The sequence below is a fragment of the Schistocerca americana genome, chromosome 4 (assembly GCF_021461395.2).
Source record: "Schistocerca americana isolate TAMUIC-IGC-003095 chromosome 4, iqSchAmer2.1, whole genome shotgun sequence".
Classification (NCBI taxonomy): domain Eukaryota; kingdom Metazoa; phylum Arthropoda; class Insecta; order Orthoptera; family Acrididae; genus Schistocerca; species Schistocerca americana.
The window spans coordinates 219490846-219517849 of NC_060122.1; the positions used below are offsets into that span (position 1 = coordinate 219490846).

At 45.5% G+C, this 27004-nt stretch overlaps 1 protein-coding gene across 1 annotated transcript; it reads right to left on the reverse strand.

Moving 5' to 3' along the window:
* Window positions 1-1774: 1774 nt before the first annotated feature.
* On the reverse strand, window positions 1775-27004 carry LOC124613357 (peptidoglycan-recognition protein LF-like). Its single transcript, XM_047142054.1, has 3 exons — window positions 26533-27004; window positions 20248-20349; window positions 1775-2274 (listed from the first exon to the last, which is right to left on the reverse strand). Exons 1-3 carry the CDS (start codon window positions 27002-27004, stop codon window positions 1775-1777), a joined length of 1074 nt encoding a protein of 357 aa, XP_046998010.1.

The window sequence follows — 27004 nt, forward strand, 5'->3', positions numbered from 1 at the left end:
ACAGTTTTAATCTGCCAGGAAGTTTCATGCCTCAGTATTTGTGTGTTAGTAGGAAATATATGGTTCAAATGGCTCTGAGCACTATGGGACTTAACATCTGTGGTCATCAGTCCCCTAGAACTTACAACTACTTAAACCTAACTAACCTAAGGACAGCACACAACACCCAGTCATCACGAGGCAGAGAAAATCCCTGACCCCGCCGGGAATCGCACCCGGGAACCCGGGCGTGGGAAGCGAGAACGCTACCGCACGACCACAAGATGCGGACAGGAAATATATATTAGTTTGTACATCGCAACCTTTGTGGTCCTTAATAATAGACAAACTTTCAATCATTCCACTATTCAGTTGCAAAACAGCCGCACTCGGTTGAAATATCCCCGAAACCACAGCAGAAAAACCGATAGCCTTTCATCCATTAAGCACACGGTCATATAATCATAATAATTAACTGTTTGGCGGCCTTTGATAAATTACACAAAATCCAGTAAAGGAATTAAACGGTGGTGTTTCAGTTTGTGAACTGTAATTGTCTCGTGGCAAGGGTAAAATACAGGGAGCGAAAGGCTATTTACAATTTGTACAGAAACCAGATGGCAGTTATAAGAGTCGAGGGACATGAAAGGGAAGCAGTGGTTGGGAAGGGAGTGAGACAGGTTTGTAGCCTCTCCCCGATGTTATTCAATCTGTATATTGAGCAAGCAGTAAAGGAAACAAAAGAAAAATTCGGAGTACGTATTAAAATCCAGGGAGAAGAAATAAAAACTTTAAGGTTCGCCGATGACATTGTGATTCTGTCAGAGATAGCAAAGGACTTGGAAGAAAAGTTGAACGGAATGGATAGTGTCTTGAAGGGAAGATACAAGATGAACATCAACAAAAGCAAAACGAGGATAATGGAATGTAGTTGAATTAAGTCAGGTGATACTGAGGGAATTAGATTAGGAAATGAGACTCTTAAAGTAGCAAAGGAGTTTTGCTATTTGGGGAGCAAAATAACTGATGATGGTCGAAGTAGAGAGGATATAAAATATAGACTGGCAGTGGCAAGGAAAGCGTTTCTGGAGAAGACAAATTTGATAACATCGAGTATAGATTTAAGTATCAGGAAGTCGTTTCTGAAAGTATTTGTATGGAGTGCAGCCATGTGTGGAAGTGAAACACGGACGATAAATAGTTTGGACAAGAAGAGAATAGAAGCTTTCGAAATGTGGTGCTACAGAAGAATGCTGAAGATTAGATGGGTAGATCACATAACTAATGAGGAGGTATTGAACAGGGTTGGGGAGAAGAGGAGTTTGTGGCACAACTTGACTAGAAGAAGGGATCGGTTGGTAGGACATGTTCTGAGGCATCAAGGGATCACCAATTTAGTATTGGAGGGGAGCGTGGAGGGTAAAAATCGTAAAGGGAGACCAAGAGATGAATACACTAAGCAGATTCAGAAGGATGTAGGTTGCAGTAGGTACTGGGAGATGAAGCAGCTTGCACAGGATAGAGTAGCATGGAGAGCTGCATCAAACCAGTCTCAGGACTGAAGACCGCAACAACAACAACAATTGTCTCGTGTTCCAGACTGTGGCTGTAATAATTTATTTCTGAAGACAACTCCCCTGTCTTTCATATTACCGGTGACAGAACAGTCTTCTCTAAGGGGCTCTAACAGCGAAATACCATAATTTTACTGGGCAGTGTGCAATTTTTTGGAGACGTGCATAATTGCCTGTTCTGGCAAAATGAGAAAGCGGCATTCGGATCATCGTGCTGACAGTCAGCGCCCTGGGGCACTATCGCTTTCATCAGCGTCGTGACCCCCGTCGTCAAACGGCCGGTCGGTCCAGCGCGGCCACGTCTTGAGGAGCGAGAAGAGCGCGCCGCCCGGACTGCTGGTGGCCGCCAGCTGGCAGTGGCCCACGACGCGGTAGTCCTGCGCCAACACCCCTCTGCGCTCCGCCTCGGCCAGCAGGTAGGGCAAAGCGTCCAGCGCTGGCGGTGCCGGCAGGCGTCTGCAGAAGGTGCCCAGCAGCGCCACGGCCAGGCAGCGGCGGCCATTGCCATCGTCTGGAAGCTCCAACTCCAGGTCTCTACCCAGAAGTCTGAGGTCCGCCGCCAGCGCCCAGCCGCGGCCCTCGTATACGACACCAGACGGCGCCAGCACGAAGTTGAACGGCAGGTCAGCCCGCCCGCGGCAGTGCACCTCGAAGTCCTGCAGGCTGCGCATTTGACGACGCTCACGCTCCACGCTCTTAGGTGCCGTCGTCCCCGTGTGGCCTGTGGCAATATGCACAAAATCAGTACTTTTTGAATGATGAGTTTGTGTTTGGAATGCTGCAGCCAGCTACTCACAAGGGAACCCCCCCCCCCCCCAGATTTAGTTATAAGTTGTCACAGTGGATTGGCCTTGAAAAACTGAACACAAATCAATCGAGAAAACAAGAAGTTGTGTGGAACTACGAAAAAAATGAGCAAAATATACAAACTGAGTAGTCCATGCACAAGATAGGCAACATCAAGGATAGTGTGAGCTCTGCAGCGCCGTGGTCCCGTGGATAGCGTGAGCAGTGGGGAACGAGAGGCCCATGGTTCCAGTCTTCCCTCGAGTGAAAAGTTTACTTTCTTTATTTTCGCAAAGTTATGATCTGTTCTTTTGTTTATTGACGCATCTGTTCACTGTAATAAGTTTGGTGTGCGTTTTGCGGCCGCACCGCAAACCGTGCGATTAGTAGACGAAAGGACGTGGCTCTCCAATGGGAACCGAAAACATTTGATCGCAAGGTCATAGGTCAACCGATTCCTCCACAGGAAAACGCGTCTGATATATTCTATACGACACTGACGACGGCATGTGCGTCGCATGACAGGGATATGTTGTCGACCCACCTAACTTGGACACTTGGTGAATGGGCAAAAAGTTTCTTCTACCTTGACCGATTTAGGTTTTCTTGTGGATGTGATAATCGCTCCCAAAAAGTGATGAAAACATAAGAGTTTGTCACATAGACTGCAACAAATGAATGCAACAGTTTCACAGTCGCACAGTTTTCCCTGTTCTCTGTCTAACATGTGTTTTTAACGGTTTCAAATTTTTCCGTGTGTAGACCGTCAAATCCTGCATATGTCCAAGCAAATCTGAACATGTCCTGGAATTTTGGAGAGCGAAGTTGATTATGTAAAAAAATTAAACTTTTCACTCGAGGGAAGACTTGAACCAAGGACTTCTCGTTCCTCAGTTGCTCACGCTAACCACGGGACCACGGCGCTCCTGAGCTCACACTATCCTTGATGTTGCCTGTCTTGTGCATGGACTACTCAGTTTGTATATTTTGCTTATTTTTTTCATAGTTCCACACAACTTCTTCCTGTTTCCTCGATTGATCTGTGTTCAGTTTTTCAAGGCCTATCCACTGTGCCAACTTATAACTAAATGTGAGGGGGGTGCGATGGGGAGGTTCCCTTGTCAGAGAGACAATTCGCTCGTTTCCTCAAGTGGCGGCGCCTCGTACGTGCAAGCAGGCTGCGAGCACACCGCAACTTGCTGGACATACACCCTCCTCCGCCACATCGCTTCAGTTGGTGCGATCACGTGGTCTCGAAAGCGGGTAAAGCAGCTTGCGCAGCAATAGCAGGCCTATGCAGCATTCAGTCAATCTGCTTACAAGATACGCTATGACATATACTGGTATTTGTCTCTGGCTAGATTTCTCTGAACATTACGACGCACTTGGGCTTTATTCAAGGAGTAGCTGACTACCTAGTGTTGCCCAGGTGTGTATTTATTCCAGTCTTCTATTGGTCTGTCGTATCGGCCGCCGCACAGCAGCCATCAACTCGGCGCGGCGTGCTACAACACGCGCGGCACACAGCGAGTACCGTTGGCGCCGCAGACGATGTCAAAAACTGGCGCAAGTGAAAACGTCGTCGCGGGTTTAGTGGCAGCGTACACACCACTATCGATACGGATTACCCTGGCGGCGCTGCCCTTGCCACCAGAGTGAGCAACCGTATAAGGGCGCCATCTACCAACACTCTGATTGGCCGGACCTGCGGATTTAAGCAAGCTCCCTGAGCCCGTTTAACCACCCCACATTGAGGACATACGGCGCAAGGCCTTGGGGCGCCTCGGCCAGCTCTATCCTTTCATCAATCCGACTTCCTCCCTTCCCCAGCACCTTGGCGTCCTCCTCTACACGTCCCTGATCCGCCCCATCCTCGAATATGCTTCGGTCGTGTGGGGCAATGCCGCGCCTACACATCTCCACCGTCTCCAGACGGTGCAGAACCGTGCTCTCCGGCTTGCCCTCCGCCTCCCGTACCGTTTCCCAACCCGCGAACTTCACTAGCTTGCTGGTATCCCCCTCCTTCACGACCAAGTATGCTCCTCTGCCGTTTCCTTTTACCACCACTCCCGCCAATCTGCCAATCCTCTCATCCTTTCCCTTGGCACCCGCCTCCATCGCCTGGCCACCACCCAATGGCCTGACCTCCTTGCACACTGATCCCTGTTCGCCCCTTCTCCCCTCCCCTCTGCGCTCCACATGTTCCCTTCCTTTCTTTCTCCCCCCCCCCCCCCCCCTGCCGGCTGCTCCGCGCCTCTTCCACGTTCTCTCGTCCTTCTTTCCCTCCTTGTTCTAGTCCTCCACTCCCTCCATAGACTCTCCCCCCCCCCCCCCCCCTAGGACCGCTGCCCTCCGCCTTATTCTGTTCTCCCACCTCTCATTCTGCTCGTGTCTGCCTCACCGTCAGTTGTCAGTGACCGGTTAGGTTGGCCTTCGTTTTTCTGATCTTTATTCTCCTCTCATTCTCTTTTCTGCTTCTTCTCTCCAATCTCATTCAAAGACCGGCTTGTCAATTGAGCCTTTCGTTTTCCTGCTTCTCTTACTGTCCCTTCTACTATCCTCTTCTCTTAAAAAAAAAAATACCCACCACTGGGCCAGCCACATGAGGCCTTTCGTTTTCCTCCACTTCTACTGTCTCTCTCTCACTCTCCTGTCGTCTTTGGGTATTAAAAAAATGCATATGCACACCGTCATGCCATTCCATACCGCCACGACTCCACTAGCCACACCGCCGCGAGGAAGGCGAAGCACACCAGCGCTAGAACTTCCTAATCACGTCGAGCGTCCACCCTCGCCTGTGCAGCGTCAGCGTCAGCGCCGTTTAACCAGTTCAGTCTTCGCCGATGACTGTGTTACTACTCGGCTGCTGGATTCACGACGACCGAATCGTACTGTGGCCTCCCTTGCTGGAAACTTGCGACGCGTCGGTATCGACTGGTTGGCAGTGGTTTGGACTTGTATTCTCTACTAGTGACTCTGATTTCTCCTTGGCGCTACAGCCAGCGAACTTATGTTTTGTTTTGAGTGACAGAAGGTCAAATAAATTTGGTTATCACGGAATATTTGTTGTGTTATAGTGCAGACATAACACAACATAGTCGATCTCTTCCTTCCACATCTCTCTATCCATCTCCTACTGCCTTTTTTCTGTCCACTTTACCCACCCCCTGCTCTTTGTCCACCTCCACCTGATCCTCTGTTAGTCGCCTGTCGCTGTCCACCCACTCCTCTCCCCCCTCTATCTGCTCTTTCCACTCTTTCCATCTCCACCTTCCCCTTCTGTTCTTTTCCGCCTCCACCTCTCTTTATCAGTGTCCTCCTACCCCCTTTCCTTGTCTATCTCCTCCTTCCCCTCTCCCTGTCCATCTCCTCCTCCTCCCTCTCACTGTTCATCTTCTGCTGCCTACTCTCACTCTCTACCTTTTCCTTTCCTCTCTCTGTCTGCCTTCCTCACTCCCTCTTTCTGTTCATCTCCTCCCCTTCCCTTTCTCTGTCCATTTCCTCCTCTCCATCTTTCTGCTCATCTCCTCCTGCCTCTTTCTTCTGTCTCTTCTGCCCCACAGTATCTGTCCATCTCTTCCTCTTTCTTTCTGTGCCCACCTGTCACTATCCCCTCTCTATGACCAATGCCCCTCTGCTGCCTGTCCCCTGTATCTCTGTCCATCTCCTCCTACCCATTCCTTTCTCCACATTACCACCCCCGTTCCGATAGGAGGCTGTTTTTTTTTTTTTTTTTTTCGTTAGTCTTCTTCATGTGGCCCGCCAAGAATTCCTCTCCTGATCCAACTTCTTCATCCCAGGGAAGCACATGCAACCTACATCCTCAGTTATTTTCTGTATGTACTAGTTCTACAACTTTGATTCCGCCGTTTTTTCTCGAAGTTCGCGGCATTATTGTGAAAAACGTATAAAAAATCGCGATTCATAGTATTACCCATCGCTGGCCACTACATTCTCCCATCATCGAATAGCATACGAATCCCGTGACGGAAGAACTGGGCATCTTTTGTTGGGATCAATTCATCGATTCAATTTTGCACTTCTTCATATGATCGGAAGTGCTGGTCAGCCAGACTGTATGCCACTGATCGAAAAACATGGTTGTCAGAGAGTGAAACGTATGGAGAATACGGCGGGAGGTTTAGGACTTCTCATTTCAACGTTTCCATGTATATTCTGACGGGTTTTGCGACATGTGGATAGAGCACTGACCCGCCTCAAAATTACCTTTACGTGTCTATCGCTGTGTTGTGGCCGTTTGTGTTTCAATTCTGGGTTCGAAGCATCAATTGCTTTCGATAATGATGTCCTGTGACTGTCTTCGTCTGTTTCAGTAGCTACGAAAACTTTCTGTCTTCCCCCGGTCTTCGACATCATTAAGGCGTTGAAAACATTCTCTGCACGTTCTTCCACTAATAGTTCCATTGCCATTAAGAGCCACAGCCGCAGATTTCTTCATGTTAAAGCAGAAAATTAAAACTTCGGCTTATGGCGAGAAATGGGTGCGTATGTTCACGTACTTAATCGAGAATAACCTTATGATGCAATCACAAATCGACTAATATTTTTATGGAATTATGTTTACAGATACCTAAGCTTATCATGACCCACCACCTGAACCCCACTTGCCGCTACTGTCGTCTATTGCAAAGCTGTAGACTAATATTTCAACTCTGTCTCCCTCCACAGTTTTTGCCTTCAACAGCTCCATCTATTATCATGGAAGTCATTCCCTGACGTATTAACAGATGTCCTATCATCCTGATCCTTCTCCTTGTCAGTGTTTTCCACATTTTCCTTTCCTCCGATTCTGTGGAGATCCTCCCCATTCCTCAAATGGTTCAAATGGCTCTGAGCACTATGGGACTTAACATCTATGGTCATCAGTCCCCTAGAACTTAGAACTACTTAAACCTAACTAACCTAAGGACAGCCCACAACACCCAGCCATCACGAGGCAGAGAAAATCCCTGACCCCGCCGGGAATCGAACCCGGGAAACCGGGCGTGGGAAGCGAGAACGCTACCGCACGACCACGAGATGCGGGCCCCATTCCTCACCTTATCAGTTCACTTAATTTTCAACATTCGGCTTTAGCACAACATCTGAAATGCTTCGATTCTCTTCTGTTCAAGTTTCTCCACAGTCCATGTTTCACTACCATACAATGCCGTGCTCCAGATGTACATTCTCAGAAATTTCCTCCTCAAATTAAGTCCTATCTTTTATACTAGTAGACTTCTCTTGGCCAGGAATACACTTTCTGTCATTGCTAGTCTACTTTTGGCGTCCTCCTTGTTCCGTCCGTCATTGTTATTTGCAGTCTAAGTAGCAGAATTCCTTAATTTATCTACTTCATGGCCATCAATCCTGATGTTAAGGTTCCGCGCTGTTATCATTTCTGCCGCCTCTCAACAGTTTCGTCTTTCTTCGATTCACACTCAGTCCAATTCCGTACCCATTAGACTGTTCATTCCGTTCAGCAGATCATGTAATTCTCCTTCGATTTCCCTCAGGATATCAATGTCATCAGCAAATCTTATCATTGATATCCTTTCACCTTGAATTTTAATTCCACCCCTGTACCTGTCTTTTTATTTCCACCATTGCTTCTTCCATGTACAGACTGAACAATAGGGCGAAAGACTACATCCCTTTTAATCCGACCACTTCGTTCTTCGTCATCCACTGTCATTATTCCATCTTTGCTGTTGTACATATTTTATACGACGCAACTCTCCCTATACCTTACCTCTATTTTTCTCAGAATTTCGTACATCTTTCACCATTTTACATTGTCGAACGCTTTTTTCAGGTCGAAAAATCCTATGAACGTGTCTTGATTTTTCTTTAGTCTTGCTTCCATTATTAACCACAACGCCAGAAATACCTCTCTCGTGCCTTTACTTTTCGTAAAATCAAACTGATCGCCATCAAACACATCCTCAATTTTCTTTTCCATTCTTCTATATATTATTCTTGCAAGCATCTTGGACGTACGAGATGTTAAGATGATTTTGCAGTAATTCTCGCACTTATCAGGTCTTGCAGTCTTAGGAATTGTTTAGATGATATTAATCCGAAAGTCATACGTTATGTGCCAGACTCATACATTCTACACACCAACGTGAAAAGTCGTTTTTTTGCCACTTCCGCGAACGATTTAAAAATTCTGTTGGAATTTTATCCATCCCTTCTGCCTTATTTGATCTAAGTCAACCAAAGTTCTCTTAAATACTGGGTCCCCTAACTCTTCTATATGGACTCCTGTTTTTTCTATCACATCAGACAAATCTTTCCCCTCATAGAGGCCTTCAATGTACTCTTTCCACCTATCTGCTCTCTCCTCTGCATTTAACAATGAAAATTCCCGTTCCACATTTAATGTTACCACTCTTGCTTTTAATTTCACTGATGGTTGTTTGACTTTCCTTTATGATGAGTCAATCCTTCCTACAATCATTTCTTTTTCGATTTCTTCACATTTGTCATGGAGACATTTCGTCTTAGCTTCCCTGCACTTTCTGTTTATTTCATTCCTCAGCGACTTGTATTTCTGTATTCCTGAATTTCCCTGAACGTTTTGTGCTTTCTTCCTTCATCGATCGACTGAAGTATTTCTTCTGTTACCCATGGCTTCTTTGCAGTTACATTCTTTGTATCTTTGTTTTTCTTTCCAACTTCTGCGATTCCCCTTTTTAGAGATGTCCGTTCCTCTTCAACTGTACTGCCTACCGAGTTATTCCTTATTGCTGTATCTATAGCCTTAGATAACTTCAACCGAATCTCGTCATTTCTTAGTACTTCCGTATCCCACTTCTTTGCGTATTTATTCTTCCTGACTAATGTCTTAAACTTCAGCCTATTCTTCATCGCTACTGCACTGTGATCTGAGTCTACATCTGCTCCTGAGTACGCATTACAATCCAGTATCTGATTTCGGAACCTCAGTCTGACCATGATGCAATATAACTGAAATCCTCGCATATCATCCGGCCTTTTCCAAGTATATCTCCTCCTCTTGTGATTCTTGAACAGAGTGTTCGCTATTACTAGCTGAAATTATCATGGAACTCAGTGTTTCTCCTCTCTCATTCGTTGTCCCAAGCACATACTCTCCTGTAACCTTTTCTTCTACTCCTTCCCCTACAACTTCATTCCAGTCCCCCACGACTATTAGATTTGCATCTCCCTTTATGTACTCTATTACCCTTTCAGTATCCTCATATATTTTCTCTATCTCTTCATCTTCAGCTTCCGACGTCGGCATGTATACCTGATCTATCGATTCTGATAAGAATAAACGTATCACTGATCTGTTCACAGTAACAGACTCTCTGCCCTACCTTCCTGTTCATATCAAATCCTAGTCACGTTATACCATTTTCCGCTGCTGATGATATTACCCTACACTCAACTGATCAGAAATCCTTGTCGTCTTTCCATTTAACTTCACTGACCCCTACTACATCTAGATTGAGCCTTTCCATTTCCCTTTTCAGATTTTCTAGTTCCCTGTCATATTCAAGTTCCTGACATTCCACGCCCCGACTCTTAAAACGTCACCCGTTCGTTGGTTCAAATGGTTCAAATGGCTCTGGGCACTATGGGACTCAACTGCTGAGGTCATTAGTCCCCTAGAACTTAGAACTAGTTAAACCTAACTAACCTAAGGACATCACAAACATCCATGCCCGAGGCAGGATTCGAACCTGCGACCGTAGCGGTCTTGCGGTTCCAGACTGCAGCGCCTTTAACCGCACGGCCACTTCGGCCGGTGTTCGTTGGTTATTCACGCTTTTCCTCATGGTCACCTACCCCTCGGCAGTCCCCTCCCAGAGATCCGAATGGGGGACTATTTCGGGATCTTTTGCCAAGAGAGGGATGATCACGACAATTTTTCAATTACAAGCCATATGTCATGTGGATATACGTTATGTGTCTTCAATACAGTATCTTACCTCCTCCGTATTTCTTTGCATATCGTTCGCATATTTGTATTAAATTTGATTGAATCGTTCTAGGACTTTAGGACGAGCTATTTACCAAGGCTTTGCCCGTGTATGCACATTTTAAACATATCTGAAATGTATTTAACAAATTTCACACGTATTAGTGGAGACATTTCACTACATCCGTATCGAATTTCGCCCTGCAGTTTCGTTTTCACGCATTTTAATGGCTGTGACATCATACCTCCAGAACTACGTGTCCTACAGTATCATAATTTTTGTGGTGTCAACGTTAGACACCACGCTAGAGATTGCGATAATCGGTAGCGGTCCAGCACTTGCAACCTCTCTGGACTCTCTGGCGCTTGTAGCGCGCAGTATGACACGGACAGAGACTCACAGATTGCACCGGCCGAGTCATAAACAGGTCATGAGCGAAGTCAGATTAGAATAGCCTTCAGCTCGCTAGGTTCGCAGCCTCTAGTTCGCGCATGTATTACGCGCGTAATACCAGAATTGTATAATCATGCTTGTTGTATAATCCAGTTAATGTTTGTTGATGAGTCATTTGTATTCAAGAAAGATAGTTGTTATTAGCCATGTTCCTGGAGTGCAGTAGCAGGACAAATTTAGGTAAAAGTTATTTACTGAAGCATTCCTGTACTAATTATTATAGAATATTCCAGATTCCTACAACCACCCCACTTGTGTTAGCCTCTATCAGCCCACTGAAAATCCCACGGGTACTGATCGAAAAGCATCCTGCATTTGTGTGAGGTCATGACATGCTGCCATCGACCTTCACATCAGTTTTGCCTCCTACGAAATATGTTGTGAATAGATTTAATAGTAAAAAAAATAATAAATTAAAACGTAGTACATAATGTAACAGTTTTTCATGCATCTCAGTATTTAAGATGATCTCGTGAACTAAGTGTCGTAGAATGGTCTGATGTAGTTGGTACGTTCAATGGTACTTCTGAATACTGTCTACACAATATGTCATGCAGAAGTGGTAAAGAATACTAAAGTGAAACGTCGTGCTTCACACCGCAATATTATTACATGAGCAGTGAAAATGTGATAAATGGGATTTTTTTCCGGTCATCGTTTTGTGAGAGTTACCAGCGAGCAAATTTTCGTTAAGGCTTGAAATTGTCTGTAATGTTTATTGCAAATCACTAAGTGGTCTCATTCGCAAATATTGGGCGATGAAATTATTGGTCTTCGCTTATCTTGGGCTACACTGCATTTCCGCCCCCACCTTTCTGATAGCTACGTGGTTCTCACCTCCAAAGCGATTCTTTTGAGATGGCAAGTGATATCTGTACCAAGTTTTATTGAAATCATTTCAATGTTTACGAGATATGGAACATACATACGTAGATTCGTGTACATATATACATACATACCTATGTGCATCCAGTTTATAATATGTATGGGTTTTAGTACTTCACATTGTTAATTCGTTGTGTAACTGCACGATAGCAATGGAGATATTATCGAATACAGTGTTGCCAAAGCAGAGTTACTAAACACAGCATTCCGAAATGCCTTCACAAAAGAAGACGAAGTAAATATTCCAGAATTCGAAACGAGAACAGCTGCCAACATGAGTAACGTAAAAGTAAATATCCTCGGAGTAGTGAAGCAACTTAAATCACTTAATAAAAGTAAGTCTTCTGGTCCAGACTGTATACCAATTAGGTTCCTTTCGGAGTATGCTGATGCATTAGCTCCATACTTAGCAGTCATATACAACCGTTCGCTCGACGAAAGATCCCTACCCAAAGACTGGAAAGTTGCACAGGTCATACCAATATTCAAGAAAGGTAGTAGGAGTAATCTACAAAATTACAGGCCCATATCGTTAACGTCGATATGCAGCGGGATTTTAGAACATATATTATGTTCGAAAATTATGAATTACCACGAAGAGCACGGTCTATTGACACACTATCAACATGGGTTTAGTAGACATCGTTCCTGTGAAACACAACTAGCTCTTCATTCACATGAAGTGTTGAGTGCTATTGACAAGGGATTTCGGATCGATTCCGTATTTCTGGATTTCCGGAAGGCTTTTGACACTATACCACACAAGCGGCTCGTAGTGAAATTGCGTGCTTATGGAATATCGTTTCAGTTATGTGACTGGACCTGTGTTTTCCTGTCAGAGAGGTCACAGTTCGTAGTAACTGACGGAAAGTCATCGAGTAAAACAGAAGTGATTTCTGGCGTTCCCCAAGGTAGTGTTATAGGCCCTTTGCTGTTCCTTATCTATATAAACGACTTGGGAAAAAATAGGAACAGCCGTCTTCGGTTGTTTGCAGATGACGCTGTCGTTTATCGACTAATAAAGTCAACAGAAGATCAAAACAAACTGCAAAACGATTTAGAAGAAATATCGGAATGGTGCCAAAAGTGCCAGTTGACCTTAAATAAGGAAAATTGTGAGGTCATGCACATGAGTGCTAAAAGGAACTCGTTAAACCTCATTTAGATGATAAATCAGTCTAATCTAAAAGCCGTAAATTCAACTAAATACCTAGGTATTACAATTACGAACAACGTAAATTGGAAGAAACACATAGATGTTGTGGGCAAGGCTAACCAAAGACTGCGTTTTATTGGCAGGACACTTAGAAAATGTAACAGACCTACTACGGAGACTGCCTACACTACGCTTGTCCGTCCTCTTTTAGAATACTGCTGCACGCTGTGGGATCCTTACCAGATAGGATTGACGGAGTACATCGAAAAAGTTCAAAGAAGGGCAGCACGTTTTGTATTATCGCGAAATATGGGAAAGAGTGTCACAGAAATGATACAGGATTTGGGCTGGACATCATTAAAGGAAAGTCGTTTTTCGTTGCGACGAAATCTTCTCATGAAATTCCAATCACCAACTTTAACCGCCGAATGCGAAAATATTTTCTTGACACCGACCTACATAGGGAGGAACGATCAGCAAGATAAAATTAGGGAGATCAAAGCTCGTACAGAAAGATATAGGTGCTCATTCTTTCCGTGCGCTATACGAGATTGGAATAATAGAGAATTGTGAAGGTGGTTCGATGAATCCTCTGCCAGGCACTTGAATGTGATTTGCAGAGTATCCCTGTAGGTGTAGATGTAGATGTAGAACCGGGAGGCTGTGTAGTGGACCAAACTCTTAACATATGCAGAACTTGTTATTAGTGTTTGCATTCAAGTAAAGAGAATGGAAACACTGGTTGAATATGAGGACTGAAAGCTGAGTCATGACCAGTGACTGTCAGTAGGTGGGATCCAGTTCCTGTCTACAAGGGTTCAGCTTCATGTGACGCCAATTACTCTGAAGTTGTACTGTGCGATTCCTTTTCCTTTCCTGGCACGCTATCTGCTACTGTAACTGTTTTTATTTTACTTGGCATGTGCTTGTTGCAATTACAGTAGGCGGCATATCTCAGATGTGGCTCTACAAAGTAGCAGTTGACAGTGTTTGGAATATCGTATGCAATCCCATGATGACTTTTGAAAGTACAGTCGTACTCGTATAGCTTACTCCTCTGTAGAGGAGCTCAAAAATTTCTAACTCTTCCAACATGTCGTACAGCGAGAAGCATTTTGCTGCAATTTCCACACATAGCAGATTTGTAACGTTTTAGATTATAGTTATAGAATGTGATGGCATGTTGTGAAAATTTATAGAACCACATAAGAAGTTGCATTTTGGAAATTACACTCCTGGAAATTGAAATAAGAACACCGTGAATTCATTGTCCCAGGAAGGGGAAACTTTATTGACACATTCCTGGGGTCAGATACATCACATGATCACACTGACAGAACCACAGGCACATAGACACAGGCAACAGAGCATGCACAATGTCGGCACTAGCACAGTGTATATCCACCTTTCGCAGCAATGCAGGCTGCTATTCTCCCATGGAGACGATCGTAGAGATGCTAGATGTAGTCCTGTGGAACGGCTTGCCATGCCATTTCCACCTGGCGCCTCAGCTGGACCAGCGTTCGTGCTGGACGTGCAGACTGCGTGAGACGACGCTTTATCCAGTCCCAAACATGCTCAATGGGGGACAGATCCGGAGATCTTGCTGGCCAGGGTAGTTGACTTATACCTTCTAGAGCACGTTGGGTGGCACGGGATACATGCGGACGTGCATTGTCCTGTTGGAACAGCAAGTTCACTTGCCGGTCTAGGAATGGTAGAACGATGGGTTCGATGACGGTTTGGATGTACCGTGCACTATTCAGTGTCCCCTCGACGATCACCAGTGGTGTACGGCCAGTGTAGGAGATCGCTCCCCACACCATGATGCCGGGTGTTGGCCCTGTGTGCCTCGGTCGCATGCAGTCCTGATTGTGGCGCTCACCTGCACGGCGCCAAACACGCATACGACCATCATTGGCACCAAGGCAGAAGCGACTCTCATCGCTGAAGACGACACGTCTCCATTCGTCCCTCCATTCACGCCTGTCGCGACACCACTGGAGGCGGGCTGCACGATGTTGGGGCGTGAGCGGAAAACGGCCTAACGGTGTGCGGGACCGTAGCCCAGCTTCATGGAGACGGTTGCGAATGGTCCTCGCCGATACCCCAGGAGCAACAGTGTCCCTAATTTGCTGGGAAGTGGCGGTGCGGTCCCCTACGGCACTGCGTAGGATCCTACGGTCTTGGCGTGCATCCGTGCGTCGCTGCGGTCCGGTCCCAGGTCGACGGGCACGTGCACCTTCCGCCGACCACTGGCGACAACATCGATGTACTGTGGAGACCTCACGCCCCACGTGTTGAGCAATTCGGCGGTACGTCCACCCGGCCTCCCGCATGCCCACTATACGCCCTCGCTCAAAGTCCGTCAACTGCACATACGGTTCACGTCCACGCTGTCGCGGCATGCTACCAGTGTTAAAGACTGCGATGGAGCTCCGTATGCCACGGCAAACTGGCTGACACTGACGGCGGCGGTGCACAAATGCTGCGCAGCTAGCGCCATTCGACGGCCAACACCGCGGTTCCTGGTGTGTCCGCTGTGCCGTGCGTGTGATCATTGCTTGTACAGCCCTCTCGCAGTGTCCGGAGCAAGTATGGTGGGTCTGACACACCGGTGTCAATGTGTTATTTTTTCCATTTCCAGGAGTGTATGTGTAGCGTGGGCACATTTGATTCAGCTGTTATTATTACTGATCTCAGAAAAAAGATAAGTTGTGGGCATGAAAAGTGTTATATGATGTTGGTAATTAGGGCGTAGGGCCTACATACCAATAAAAAATACCGTGGCTGACATTAATCCAAAAATAAGTGAGCATTTTTTCAAACGTTATACATTTCTAAATTCAGGTATTCAGAACTAAATCCTTGTTCTAAAATAAAACTAATCCTGCAGAATTTTGTGGAAAGGAGGGGTTGTATTCGCTCAGGTGACAGCGGAGGAGATAGAGAGAGGAGAGAGGAGGAGGAGTAGGAGATTAGTGTTTAACGTTCCGTCGACAACTAAGTCATTAGAGACGGAGCACAAGCTCGGATTACGGAAGAATGGGGAAAGAAAGCGGCACTGCTCTTTCGAAGGAACATCCCAGCATTTGCCTGAAGCGATTTAGGGAAATCACGGAAAACCTAAATCAGGAGTCCAGTGTGCTAGCCACTGCGCCACCTCGCTCGGTGATGGAGAAAGTGATGATGCCTGATTGCCTTATCTAGCGATGTTCGTGATCGCTATGATTGTGTGCCAACAAATATGGGTTCAACATTAAGTAGCTCTGAAAACAGTAAAGTTTTGTGAGACCTGAGTTCCTCCTGGCGTGTACAACTTCCAAATAACTTCCGGGAATTCAGCCAGGTAACACTTTCAGCGACCGCCGATATTTCGGCGGGAGAACTCCCCTCCATTTTCAAGGCAAGCTGCAACGGACAGGCGACGTACATGCAAATTTAAAACCTCGGTTCTCGGACTGATGCAGGAAAGATAACACACACACTGAACACTAGTGCCACCAAAGATGACCAGAGTCAGAGCTATCGATAGCGAGACTGTGAACTCGCAGATGAGGTAGCATTGACTCTGTCCCTCTGTTTTTTGACAAGGGAGAGAGCCGGATTCCAAGGCAGTTGAGATTAAATTAGCGAGCAACCTCGTTAACAGGATGGAGGTTTTTTCTAAAACTCTGTGTGGAATCCGACTATCTCTCTTGTCAAAAAACAGAGGGACAGAGTCAATGCTACCTCACCTGCGAGTTCGTAGTCTCACTATCGATAGCTCTGACCTTGGTCATCTTTGGTGGCACTAGTGTTCAATCTGTGTGTTATCTTTCCTGCATCAGTCCGACAACCGAGGTTTTAAATTTGCATGTACGTCGCCTATCAGTTTGCGTTAAAAATGGCGGCGTGTTCTCCCGCCGAAATATCGGCGGTCGCTGAAAGTGTTACCTGGCTTGATTCCTGGAAGTTATTTGAATGTAAAGTTTTGGTTTTTATCTCTGTGTTTTTACTGTAGTGTTATTTAGAACTGTTTAGTGAGTTACTAGTTTTCAGAAAGCACTAGTCATTTTTTTGTTATTGTCTGTGGAAAGTGTAACGTCCATGAAGCATGAGAACTGTTCAGGTCAAAAGTCAGAAATGATTATATATTTTTATATGTCATAAATGTAATCCGTAATTAGTCGGAAACCACAACTAATATTCAGTATCTTTGAACTGAATATCGGTGATCTTGTAGGGTTACGCTGAACAACACCTGAAAGCTGACTGATAACTGGCAACTAATACCGTCAAATCAATGTGATTTGACGGTATGCACTGTCAGTTCTTGGTACGCAAAATACATAAAGATATTCCGTTACACATAATTTTTTGTTATTAGATAACTTGTGTTCATTATGGTTTTGCATCGTTCTTGCCATCCCTCACTATACAAATTAATCTGGAAGACGCTTCATGACTGGTGGGCTGACAGCAACACAGTACAAAATGCCAAACTGCACTTGCAGGCGTCAGTTATATACCGGAACGATTGCTTACAAAAGGTACTGTGCAGTTACGTTTCTATCCTAGTCCTGCTGACTTAGTGCTCCATCTATTTTCACAAAATGTCATAATCTGCCCCATATACCTTCCATTCATTCTTCAAACTATAAATCTACCACTGAAATTCTTCTCCTCTTACAATTCCCGCTGAAGATAGACTGTATTTTTTGTTGTACAAGCAAATATGCTGAAAACGGTATGGCAAAGATTAGCTAAGCCACACGGTCTGGGTGGTTTCCGGGATGAATCTTTCAGTCTGCAGCGGTGTGTACATTATAACCAAACTTCTTGACGGGCGACCCCTGTTTCCCGGGCTGCGACTCTAGCTAGGAACTTTGGCTTTTGCAGAAAATAACCACAGTTGGAGCAGCAGGAAAAATGCTCAAATAACTCCCATCTGAAAAACTGCAGTGATGTCTTCCAACCACCTGTATCTTGAGAAGCAACAGTTTCCATCGATTAGGACCACGGAAGATAAGCTTGCAATACGACACTTCGATGGCTACCTGTTTGTTACTCTAAATGCAATTATATTATCTTATTCCATTTTACATCGGAGTACTTTTTCTGTGACTGAAAAAGCCAAATTTTTCGTTACCAAAAGTAGCAGTAGAGTTTAGCTACACCACGTGTACACATACAGCAATGTTCCGCGAGTACTAACAGCTCAGTTCTTGCCCATGGAACAATATCTAGACTGAAATTACTGCCACTACGGCAGTCCTTGCAGGGGAATTATGGGTAGCACATGTAATATAAATATGTGCATATGCTTTGTAATCTATATATATATATATATATATATATATATATATATATATATATATTCTGTTCTTGACGCATATAAATAAACAAATTTGATTCTGACGTTCGCTTGTAGTATCAGTAGAGTAACATTACGAAATACACTGCGTATATGATAGCGTGTGTAGTGACGCGAGCAATAAACGAATGATAAGTGCAGCACTGAGCTTTTATATTATTAAATAACTTCTTTCAAAGACAGTAATTTACACTAGGCAGTAGCTGAATGAGGTTGGACTGTTATATACAGGGTGGCCCCGTATTCGGGAGGGTGGTGGCTCCATTATTCTTCCAGCCATCACAGTTTAGGTTTCTTGTGGTTTTCCTAAATTAATTGAGGCAAATACAGGAATAATTTTCACTTCAAAACCAAGCAATGTTTGAAAAAGTACAGATTCAGGCAAGATTCTGCTGGAGGTGGTTTGCTTTTTGCCTTGTCATATGGATGAGTGTGTTGAGTGCTCGTATGGTGTGGAGTTGAGTATGTGTTGTTATGGGTGAGTGTAAAGAACAAGGTAAAACTAAGTACTGGTGCTGTGTAGGGGGCCACCCTGTTTAACATCTTCATTTGGCTCAACTTCGTTTGGATCAACTTAACTGAAGCCGTCACTTTACGAAACACCGTGGCTTGAAAACATTTTCAGTGATAGAACCGACAACGTTGTCCTGGACGGCGAGTGTTGGCAATCAGAGGCAAAGGCAACGTCAGAAATGTAGCAGGGAAGTGTGATAGGAGCGCTCTTTTTCTCTATGTAGATAAACAATGTGACGGTAGGGTGAGCAGTAATCTGCGACTGTTTGCTGATGACGCTGTGGTGCACGGGAAAAGTGGCCCCTTCGAGTGACTGTAGGAGAATAGAAGATGACCTGGACAGAACTTCTGTTTGCTGTAATGAATGATAGCTCACTCTAAATGTGGGAAAATATAAATTAATGATGACAAGTAGAAAACATAATACTGTAATGTTCGAGTGGTATTAGTGGTCGCCTGCTTGACACAGTCATGTATACTAAAAATCTGGGTGTAACGCTGCAAAACGACGTGAAATGCAACGAATATAGTCCGTTGTAGGTCTGGGGAATGGTCGACTTTCGTTTACTGAGCCAGTTCTATAAAGGAGACTTCGTACAGAACACTAGTGCGACCCTATCTCGAGTTCTGATCGAGTGTTTGGAATCCCCACCAAATCAGTTTAAAGAAATATGTGCAAGCATTTCACAGACTTGCTACTAGATTTGTTAACATTAGGTTCCAACGTAGAGTATTATGAGAGTGCTACGTGAACTGAAATGGAAATGCATTGAGGGGGAGCCGGCCGAGGTGGCCGAGCGGTTCTAGGCACTTCAGTCTGGAACCGCGAGACCGCTACGGTCACAGGTTCGAATCCTGCCTCGGGCATGGATGTGTGTGATGTCCTTGGGTTCGTTAGGTTTAAGTAGTTCTAAGTTCTAGGGGACTGATGACCTCAGATGTTAAGTCCCATAGTGCTCAGAACCATTTGAACCATTTGAACCATTGAGCGGGAAAGGCCTTCTTTTCTCGAAACACCGTATAGAGAACCGGCATTTGCCATAGACTGCAAAACGATCCTACTGACTTCAGCACACATCTCACGTAAGGATCGTGAAGACAAAACAATCAGGATTGGTGTGGAATCATATAGACAGTTGTTTTTTCCCTCGCTCCAGATGCAAGTGGAATAAGAAAGGGAGTGATTAAAAGTGTTTGACGTACCTTCCACCAAGCACCAAAATTACTTCCACAAGTAGGGTTCGGATGCGCTACCTGCGATTCGAGCGCCTCTACATCCAAGATCATGCAGACAACCTCGGTTATGGAGGCTGGACAAATTTTGACATCAGAGCTAAACATGATAACTACAATCTGTTAGCTAAACAGTCAGTCAAATTTTGTTCCATAGGGTTATTGTAGCTTGCTTTCTGATTTATTATTCTTGAACAAAATTTAGAAAGAACCGAAACGCCATCTGCTGAGAAGTAGGTATTTCTCTATTACTGTCAGTCGTTGAAACATAATGATTTCCTCTTATATTAAGATTCATAGAATTGTGTATAAAAACATTCCATACAGGACCAACTCGCTGTGGTAGTGAGCTGTACTTACAAATGACAACTACCCGGACGGGACACTCCAGCTTCGGGATTGGCCTTGCCGGCGGATTAGCCAGCCATTTTTCTCGTGACACCACGTCCATGTCCAGCAGACCTGAAACGAGTACAATCACTTTGTCACATCACACCCGTAACTGTATAGTAGTACATAGATCTCAGCGCAGAGATTACCGAATGCGGTATTTCTTTTGAACTCTGCTACCCACCATACTTGTTACGGAAATGTACAATTCATCTGATGTGATTCTTGAGTTTCTCCCGGCGTATTTGATAATCAAAATATCCACGGGTGTACTGCCGGTCTACAGTGTCCAACGGGCACAATATTTCGGCGATCATACATGTCGCCATCATCAGGTGAACTGACGGACTGAGCTCCTGTGAACGTGCCGGCACGGAGATTCGTATGCTATGGCTGTTCAGAGGGAACTGGATTCGGTCGCGGCGGCGGCAGATTTAAATACCCTCCTCCGGCGTCGCACTCCCTCTGCCGTCCGCACCCCGCGCCACGGTCGCGCGGTGGAGCAGATTGCGACGGCGTCTGAGATGACTACGGTGTGGTGGCTCTGTCCGCCGTGGTCTGCACAACTATACGTTTGCTCGATTTACTCTTGATTAACCCAATCGCTGGTTCCCAAGCCTTGCTAAGATTATAGCCACAGTCACGGTTTACGAGGTCGTCATTGGTGCGAATTTCGACGGCCTCTCTAACAACGCTGTCCCAGTATCTCGACGTCTGTACCAGAATCCTCGTGCGTTCATACTCCATAGCGTGATTTTCCGACAAACAATGTTCAGCGACCGCCGACTTGCTCGGATACATCAGTCGAGTGTGCCTCTGGTGTTCACGGCATCGATGTTCGACGGTACGCATCGTCTGACCAATATACGACTTGCCACATTGACACGGAATCTGGTACACGCCGGCCTTCCTCAAACCGAGGTCATCTTTGGCGCTCCCCACCAGTGCATGAGTTTTATTCGGAGGACAAAACACAGTTCCGACACGGTGTTTCTTCAAAATGCGGGCGATTTTCCCCGAGATTGCGCCTGTATATGGAATAAACGCAGTGCCTACCTCCTCCCTCGTGATTTCATCCATCTCCACAGGTTGTGCTGTAGTGGATGGGCGGAGAGCACGTTGAATCTGCCACTCTGAGTACCCATTTTTTCGAAATACAGTTCTCAGATGTTCCAATTCCTGGGGTAGACTCTCTGCGTCAGAGATAGTGCGCGCCCTATGTAGTAGAGTTTTAAGTACCCCATTCCTCTGTCAAGGGTGGTGACAGCTGTCTGCGTACAAATACAGATCAGTGTGCGTTGTCTTCCGGGATCTCCGCACCGGCACGTTCACAGGAGCTCAGTCCGTCAATTCACCTGATGATGGCGACATGTATGATCGCCGAAATTTTGTGCCCGTTGGACACTGTAGACCGCCAGTACACCCGTGGATATTTTGAATTCATCTGATATTCGCCATCAATGTTTCTGATGAAACTGTCCTGAACTGGTTTATAGTTGCTATGGACCTGCCATTAGGCAGTCATCTTGAATGTTACTGATTAATAAAATACGAGACGTGTTCAATATGTAACGCAACATATTTTTCCTTAGAAGAGTTTGGTTGTTCAGGGTTCCAATAGACCACATTATTCCCCAGTCTTTTGGCTATAAAACCCCATTTTTCAACTCAATATTACGGCATTACGCCATCTTACTGGGAGAGCCTGTATGCCGGCATGCTACCACTCTACTGGTCGACGTCGGAGACAACGTCTTGCTGCATCAGCAACCTCCCTATCATCCACGTATTTCTTTCCGTGGAATGCATCCTTCATTGTGCCAAACAGATGGAGATCGGAAGATGCGAGATCCGCGCAATAGTGTGGGTGAAGAAAAACAGTCCAAAAAAATTTTGTGAACTCCTCTCGGGTGTACAGACTTGTGTGAGGCCTTGTGTTGTCTTAGAGAAGAAGATCGTTTGCATTTTTGTGGCGACGAACACGCTGAAGTTCCAGCATCGCAGGAGTCACAGATGTGTGTAGAGGACCGGCATGCGGGAGTTAAGAAAGGTTTGCGCGATGTTGGTGACAGAGGCCTCTCCGAACAGCTTATTGTGCTTTAAGTTCACTGCCAGGTCTCCGCAGACAACCTGCAAGCGCCTATGAATATCTGTTATGCTCAGGTTTTCCGCCAAAAGAAACTCAATGATAGTTCTCTACCTTAAACGCACCTCCGTTACAGACGCCATTTTGAAGGCTACGTATACCACCGCCCTCATTCGAAACTTTATGAAAATATAGGGGTAGAAGCAGGAATATTCCACGATCTCCTACAAAAAAATACATTTTTTTAAGTTATACTGGTCGAGAAGGAAAGGTCTTGCCTTATTCACTGAACGGCCCTCGTACATGATTTACTTTCCAGAATTCTACTGGAACCATCACATTTGTCACGTATGGTTTGATAGAAAAATTTATTTAAAAGCAAAGAATAACTTGGCCAAGAGCACTGAAGCTTCGTAACCTGCACTAATACGTAAATAAATGGTAATGTAAGAAACTTCTAAACTTACTTTCGAAAGTTTTAATTAACTACCTAAACTCTATATGACAGACATAAATTAATTTAGCCCGCATCTCGTGGTCGTGCGGTAGCGTTCTCGCTTCCCACGCCCGGGTTCCCGGGTTCGATTCCCGGCGGGGTCAGGGATTTTCTCTGCCTCGTGATGGCTGAGTGTTGTGTGATGGCCTTGGGTTAGTTAGGTTTAAGTAGTTCTAAGTTCTAGGGGACTGATGACCATAGATGCTAAGTCCCATAGTGCTCAGAGCCATTTGAACCATTTTTGAATTAATTTAACTTTGAACCAGTAAGTACAGTCAAAAATAAAGATCTAAGCTCTCACCAAAATGTACTCCTGAAATGTAAACAAAACTAACGAATACGGGCCTTTACGAAATACATTTTTTCGAACTAAATACGCCGAGAAGAGCGAAACCTTCAAAAATGGTTGAAATGGCTCTGCGCACTATGAGACTTAACATCTGAGGTCATCAGTCCCCTAGAACTTACAACTACTAAACACCTAACTAAACTAAGGACATCACACACATCCATGCCCGAGGCAGGATTCGAACCTGCGACCGTAGCGGTCGCGCGGTTCCAGACTGAAGCGCCTAGAACCGCTCGGCCACACCGGCCAGCGCGAAAATTTCAATAGATAGCCTAGAGAAGAGGTAAATGCACGTCCAAAGTTCTAGTCTAAAATGTAATATTAACTAAATTGGCTCTTATTTCAATATTAATCACTTAACTTAGCGGGAGCTTCGCGGACGTGCTTCTCAAGGACATTAATCTCTTTTTTAAATGTGATACTTATTGTAAAGTAGAAGTTAAAAAATTATTGTCCTCGTTGTAATCAAGTAAAAGATGTTCTCATTTTCCGCGCGACTGCTACGGTCGCAGGTTCGAATCCCGCCTCGGACATGGATGTGTGTGATGTCCTTAGGTTAGTTAGGTTTAAGTAGTTCTAAGTTCTAGGGGACTGATGACCACAGATGTTAAGTCCCATAGTGCTCAGAGCCATTTGAACCATTTTTGTTCTCATTTTGTGTTTCTTTCCTTTTGCCACTTCCTTTTTCTTTTTGTTTGCAGATGCTATTTAGTAAAGAAAACGTAGTTCATTAACTGGTAACGACTCATTTCGAAGGCTTATACTCATTTACTTGTGATGCAATACGTTAAGTTTTTGTTCTACTATATTTTCCAGTAAACCAATGGAGACAACGACACCGGAAAATGGAATAATAAATTTTACCTTATTCACGTAAACACATAATTGCCTGCCAGACGAGGCATCTTGCCACGGTCGGCGCGGCTCTTCCATCCTCACCACCCCCCTCCCTGTCGGAGGTCCGAGTCCTCCCTCGGGCATGGGTGTGTGTGTCGTCCTTCGTGTAAGTTAATTTAAGTTAGATTAAAAAGTGTGTAAGCTTAGGGACCGATGACCTCAGCAGCTTGGTCCCATAAGATCTTACCTCATATTTCCGAAATTACCGAAATTATTTCCTGCCAGACGCAAGGCTCGAACCCTGAGCTCTACGCACTGAAATTGCGCACTTGGGCTCAGAGTCACAGCGACGTGAATATTTGTCTTGGATCGGGATTAAGAGATACGACAGATCGAACGGATGAACCGCTTTACGTGTGGCGAGGTACGTCATCTGGTGACGTCACATGTTCAACATTTATTATCCATTTTTGGAGTATTTCTCGACATCTGCGGCTCTTGTATCTTATATTAAATTGCTTCGGATGTTTTTGAACGTTAATGAAATCAACCTGTATATCCTACGTCCCTCGGTTCCTTATACCAAAACAAGAAAAACATGTTTGTAAACAAGAGCTCGAAAGCGCATACCTTAAGTGCTACGCATACTTGTTCAGTAGAAGAGACGTGCTTCACACTAGCGAAGATGAACAGGTGTTCGTAGCTCTTAAAGTATGCATTTTAGACCCCACCTTTACCAGACACCTTTCACGAGATAGAAAACAAAGACCCTGCAGTAGGAGAGATCTGTCTCATAGTACCGAAGTTGAACAGGTCCTCATACCACTTAAGGTATGCACTTTACAGCCCATGTTTGCAGATATCTTATATCCGTGTAAGGAAACTGTTCCTAAAGTTTGTCGGTGTTTCTTGGGACACCCTGTACAAGGCGTTCCCGTAGGTGTATAAAAACATGACATTATTTGAATGCAACGTTGCATCAACATTTCAAAGAACTACTGAAGTACTTTGAGAGATTTACGATTTTGTATAAACGAACTTCTACATTTTTATTTGTATAGATAACGGCAGAGAGCCTATAGTACTTCCTTGGGTAACCCCAAATAATATTCTGATTTCAGTAGATGGCACCCTGTCAATTACTAAGAACTATAACCTTTCTGACAGTTGGTTGCTCCTCTCAACCCACCCCCCACCTCCCCTCCATCTCTACACCCTTCATCTCCTTTCCCAAGCTGGCTTCCGTCAACTCCCCCTCCCAGATGATGCCCTCTCTCCCTCCATTTATCCCCTCCTATCAACTCTGATCCTCACCTCCCCATCCTTTCCTCTGCCCTTTCCCTGTGCTCTCCCCCCCCCCCCATTCCATCCTGTTTTTTCCCCACCTATGCTCTGTCTGCCTCCCTTCTCCCCCCCCCCCCCACACCCACTCGTTTTGCATTCCACTCCTCTGCCTTTCCCCACTCCCTCTGGCGTCTGCCCAGCCCCCCCCCCCATCTTATGAATCCTCATCCTCCGTCGGCTCCTTCCCCCCCTCCCCCCACTTCGTTTGTGCTCTCCTTCCTCCTTTTCGTTCCAATCATCTGTCCAGGTTCCCCCCATCTGCCCTCGGCTGTGGTGTGTCATATTTGTGCCAGCTTTTCAGTGCAGTGTTCAAGTGAGTGTTCAGTGTTGTGCGTCTTTTCCAAAGTGTTGCGAACAGAAATCATGCTGTCGCTGGGTGTGATTTTTATATCTCTTGCAAACAGAAACCAGACTGTCGCCATGTTTTTTAATTGTCTATTATTTTACTTGTTTGTTTCGAGTGTATTTTATTAGCATCGCCAACCCTTTGTTTTATGTTTTAAGTTCCACAATTTTCCGCCATTTTACCATTTAAGTCACCGATATTATCGCCTGCTTTTATTATTTATTATATTCATCTAAAAATGGTTCAAATGGCTCTGAGCACTATGGGACTTAACATCTGAGGTCATCGGTCCCCTAGAATTCAGAACTACTTAAACCTAACTAACCTAAGGACAGCACACACATCTATGCCCGAGGCAGGATTCGAACCTGCGACCGTAGTGGTCGCGCGGTTCCAGACTGAAGCGCCTAGAACCGCTTGGCCACACCGGTATCTTCATCTTTAAAAAAAATAAAAAATTCTGTAGACTGAAGAGCGGCGTACTAAGCTGCTACCAGCGCGCCCCGTTCGGGGGGGTGGGGGGGGTGGGGGGTGGGGGGTGGGGGGGATCGAATCTCAATAAAGGAAAAAAAAAGGTTCTGACAGTGGGTCACGAATCCAGTCGCACAACTGATACCTCATAGATACGATATTCGATTAGAATCCGGTTATGAGTAACAGTGTCAAAAGCGTTCTGGAAATCTAGTACTCAGTAAAGTGTCATTGGTTTTGCGTATATATTAATGGGAGCCTGCATTTTATGTAACCTCAGAATTTCATATCAGAGAAGGACGAGCGAAACAGTCAGCGGGACGTACCAGTTATTTCCGACGGCGAGGGCCCGGCCCAGCGCGGCCAGCCCTTGAGCAGCTGGTAGAGCGCGCGGCCCGGGCTGTCCGTGGTGACCAGCTGGCACTGCGCCATCGCGCGCCAGTCGGGGCTCAGGTGGCCCTCGCGCTCCCCCAGAGCCATCAGCTGGTGGAAGGCCTCCACCGCCTCCGGGGTCGGGGGCTGCGTCTTGAAGTTTCCCATGAAGACGACTCCCAGCTTAGTCAAGTCGTAGCCGCGCGCGAAGGCGGACCTGTAACGCCAGCCACGGCCCTCGAACACGTAGCCAGTGGCGCCCACCAGGAAGTTGTAGCGGATGTCGATCAGCACGTCGGTCTGCAGGGCGTGCACCTGCAGCTGCTGCACGTGCCGCGCCTCCTCCTCCAACGTGGCGCCGCAGCTGGTCTCCGTGTGGCCTGGCCCAAGAGCACACTCTGACATCGGTGGCGAGTATCTTTTCAT

Coding starts and splice junctions, on each gene's coding strand:
- LOC124613357 (XM_047142054.1), bottom strand. CDS start 27,004: ATGAAAAGATACTCGCCACCGATGTCAGAGTGTGCTCTTGGGCCAGGC. Junction 20,350..26,532: donor CTCGCCGTCGGAAATAACTG/GTACGTCCCGCT, acceptor TACTCGTTTCAG/GTCTGCTGGACATGGACGTG. Junction 2,275..20,247: donor CGTCCGGGTAGTTGTCATTT/GTAAGTACAGCT, acceptor ATATTGCCACAG/GCCACACGGGGACGACGGCA.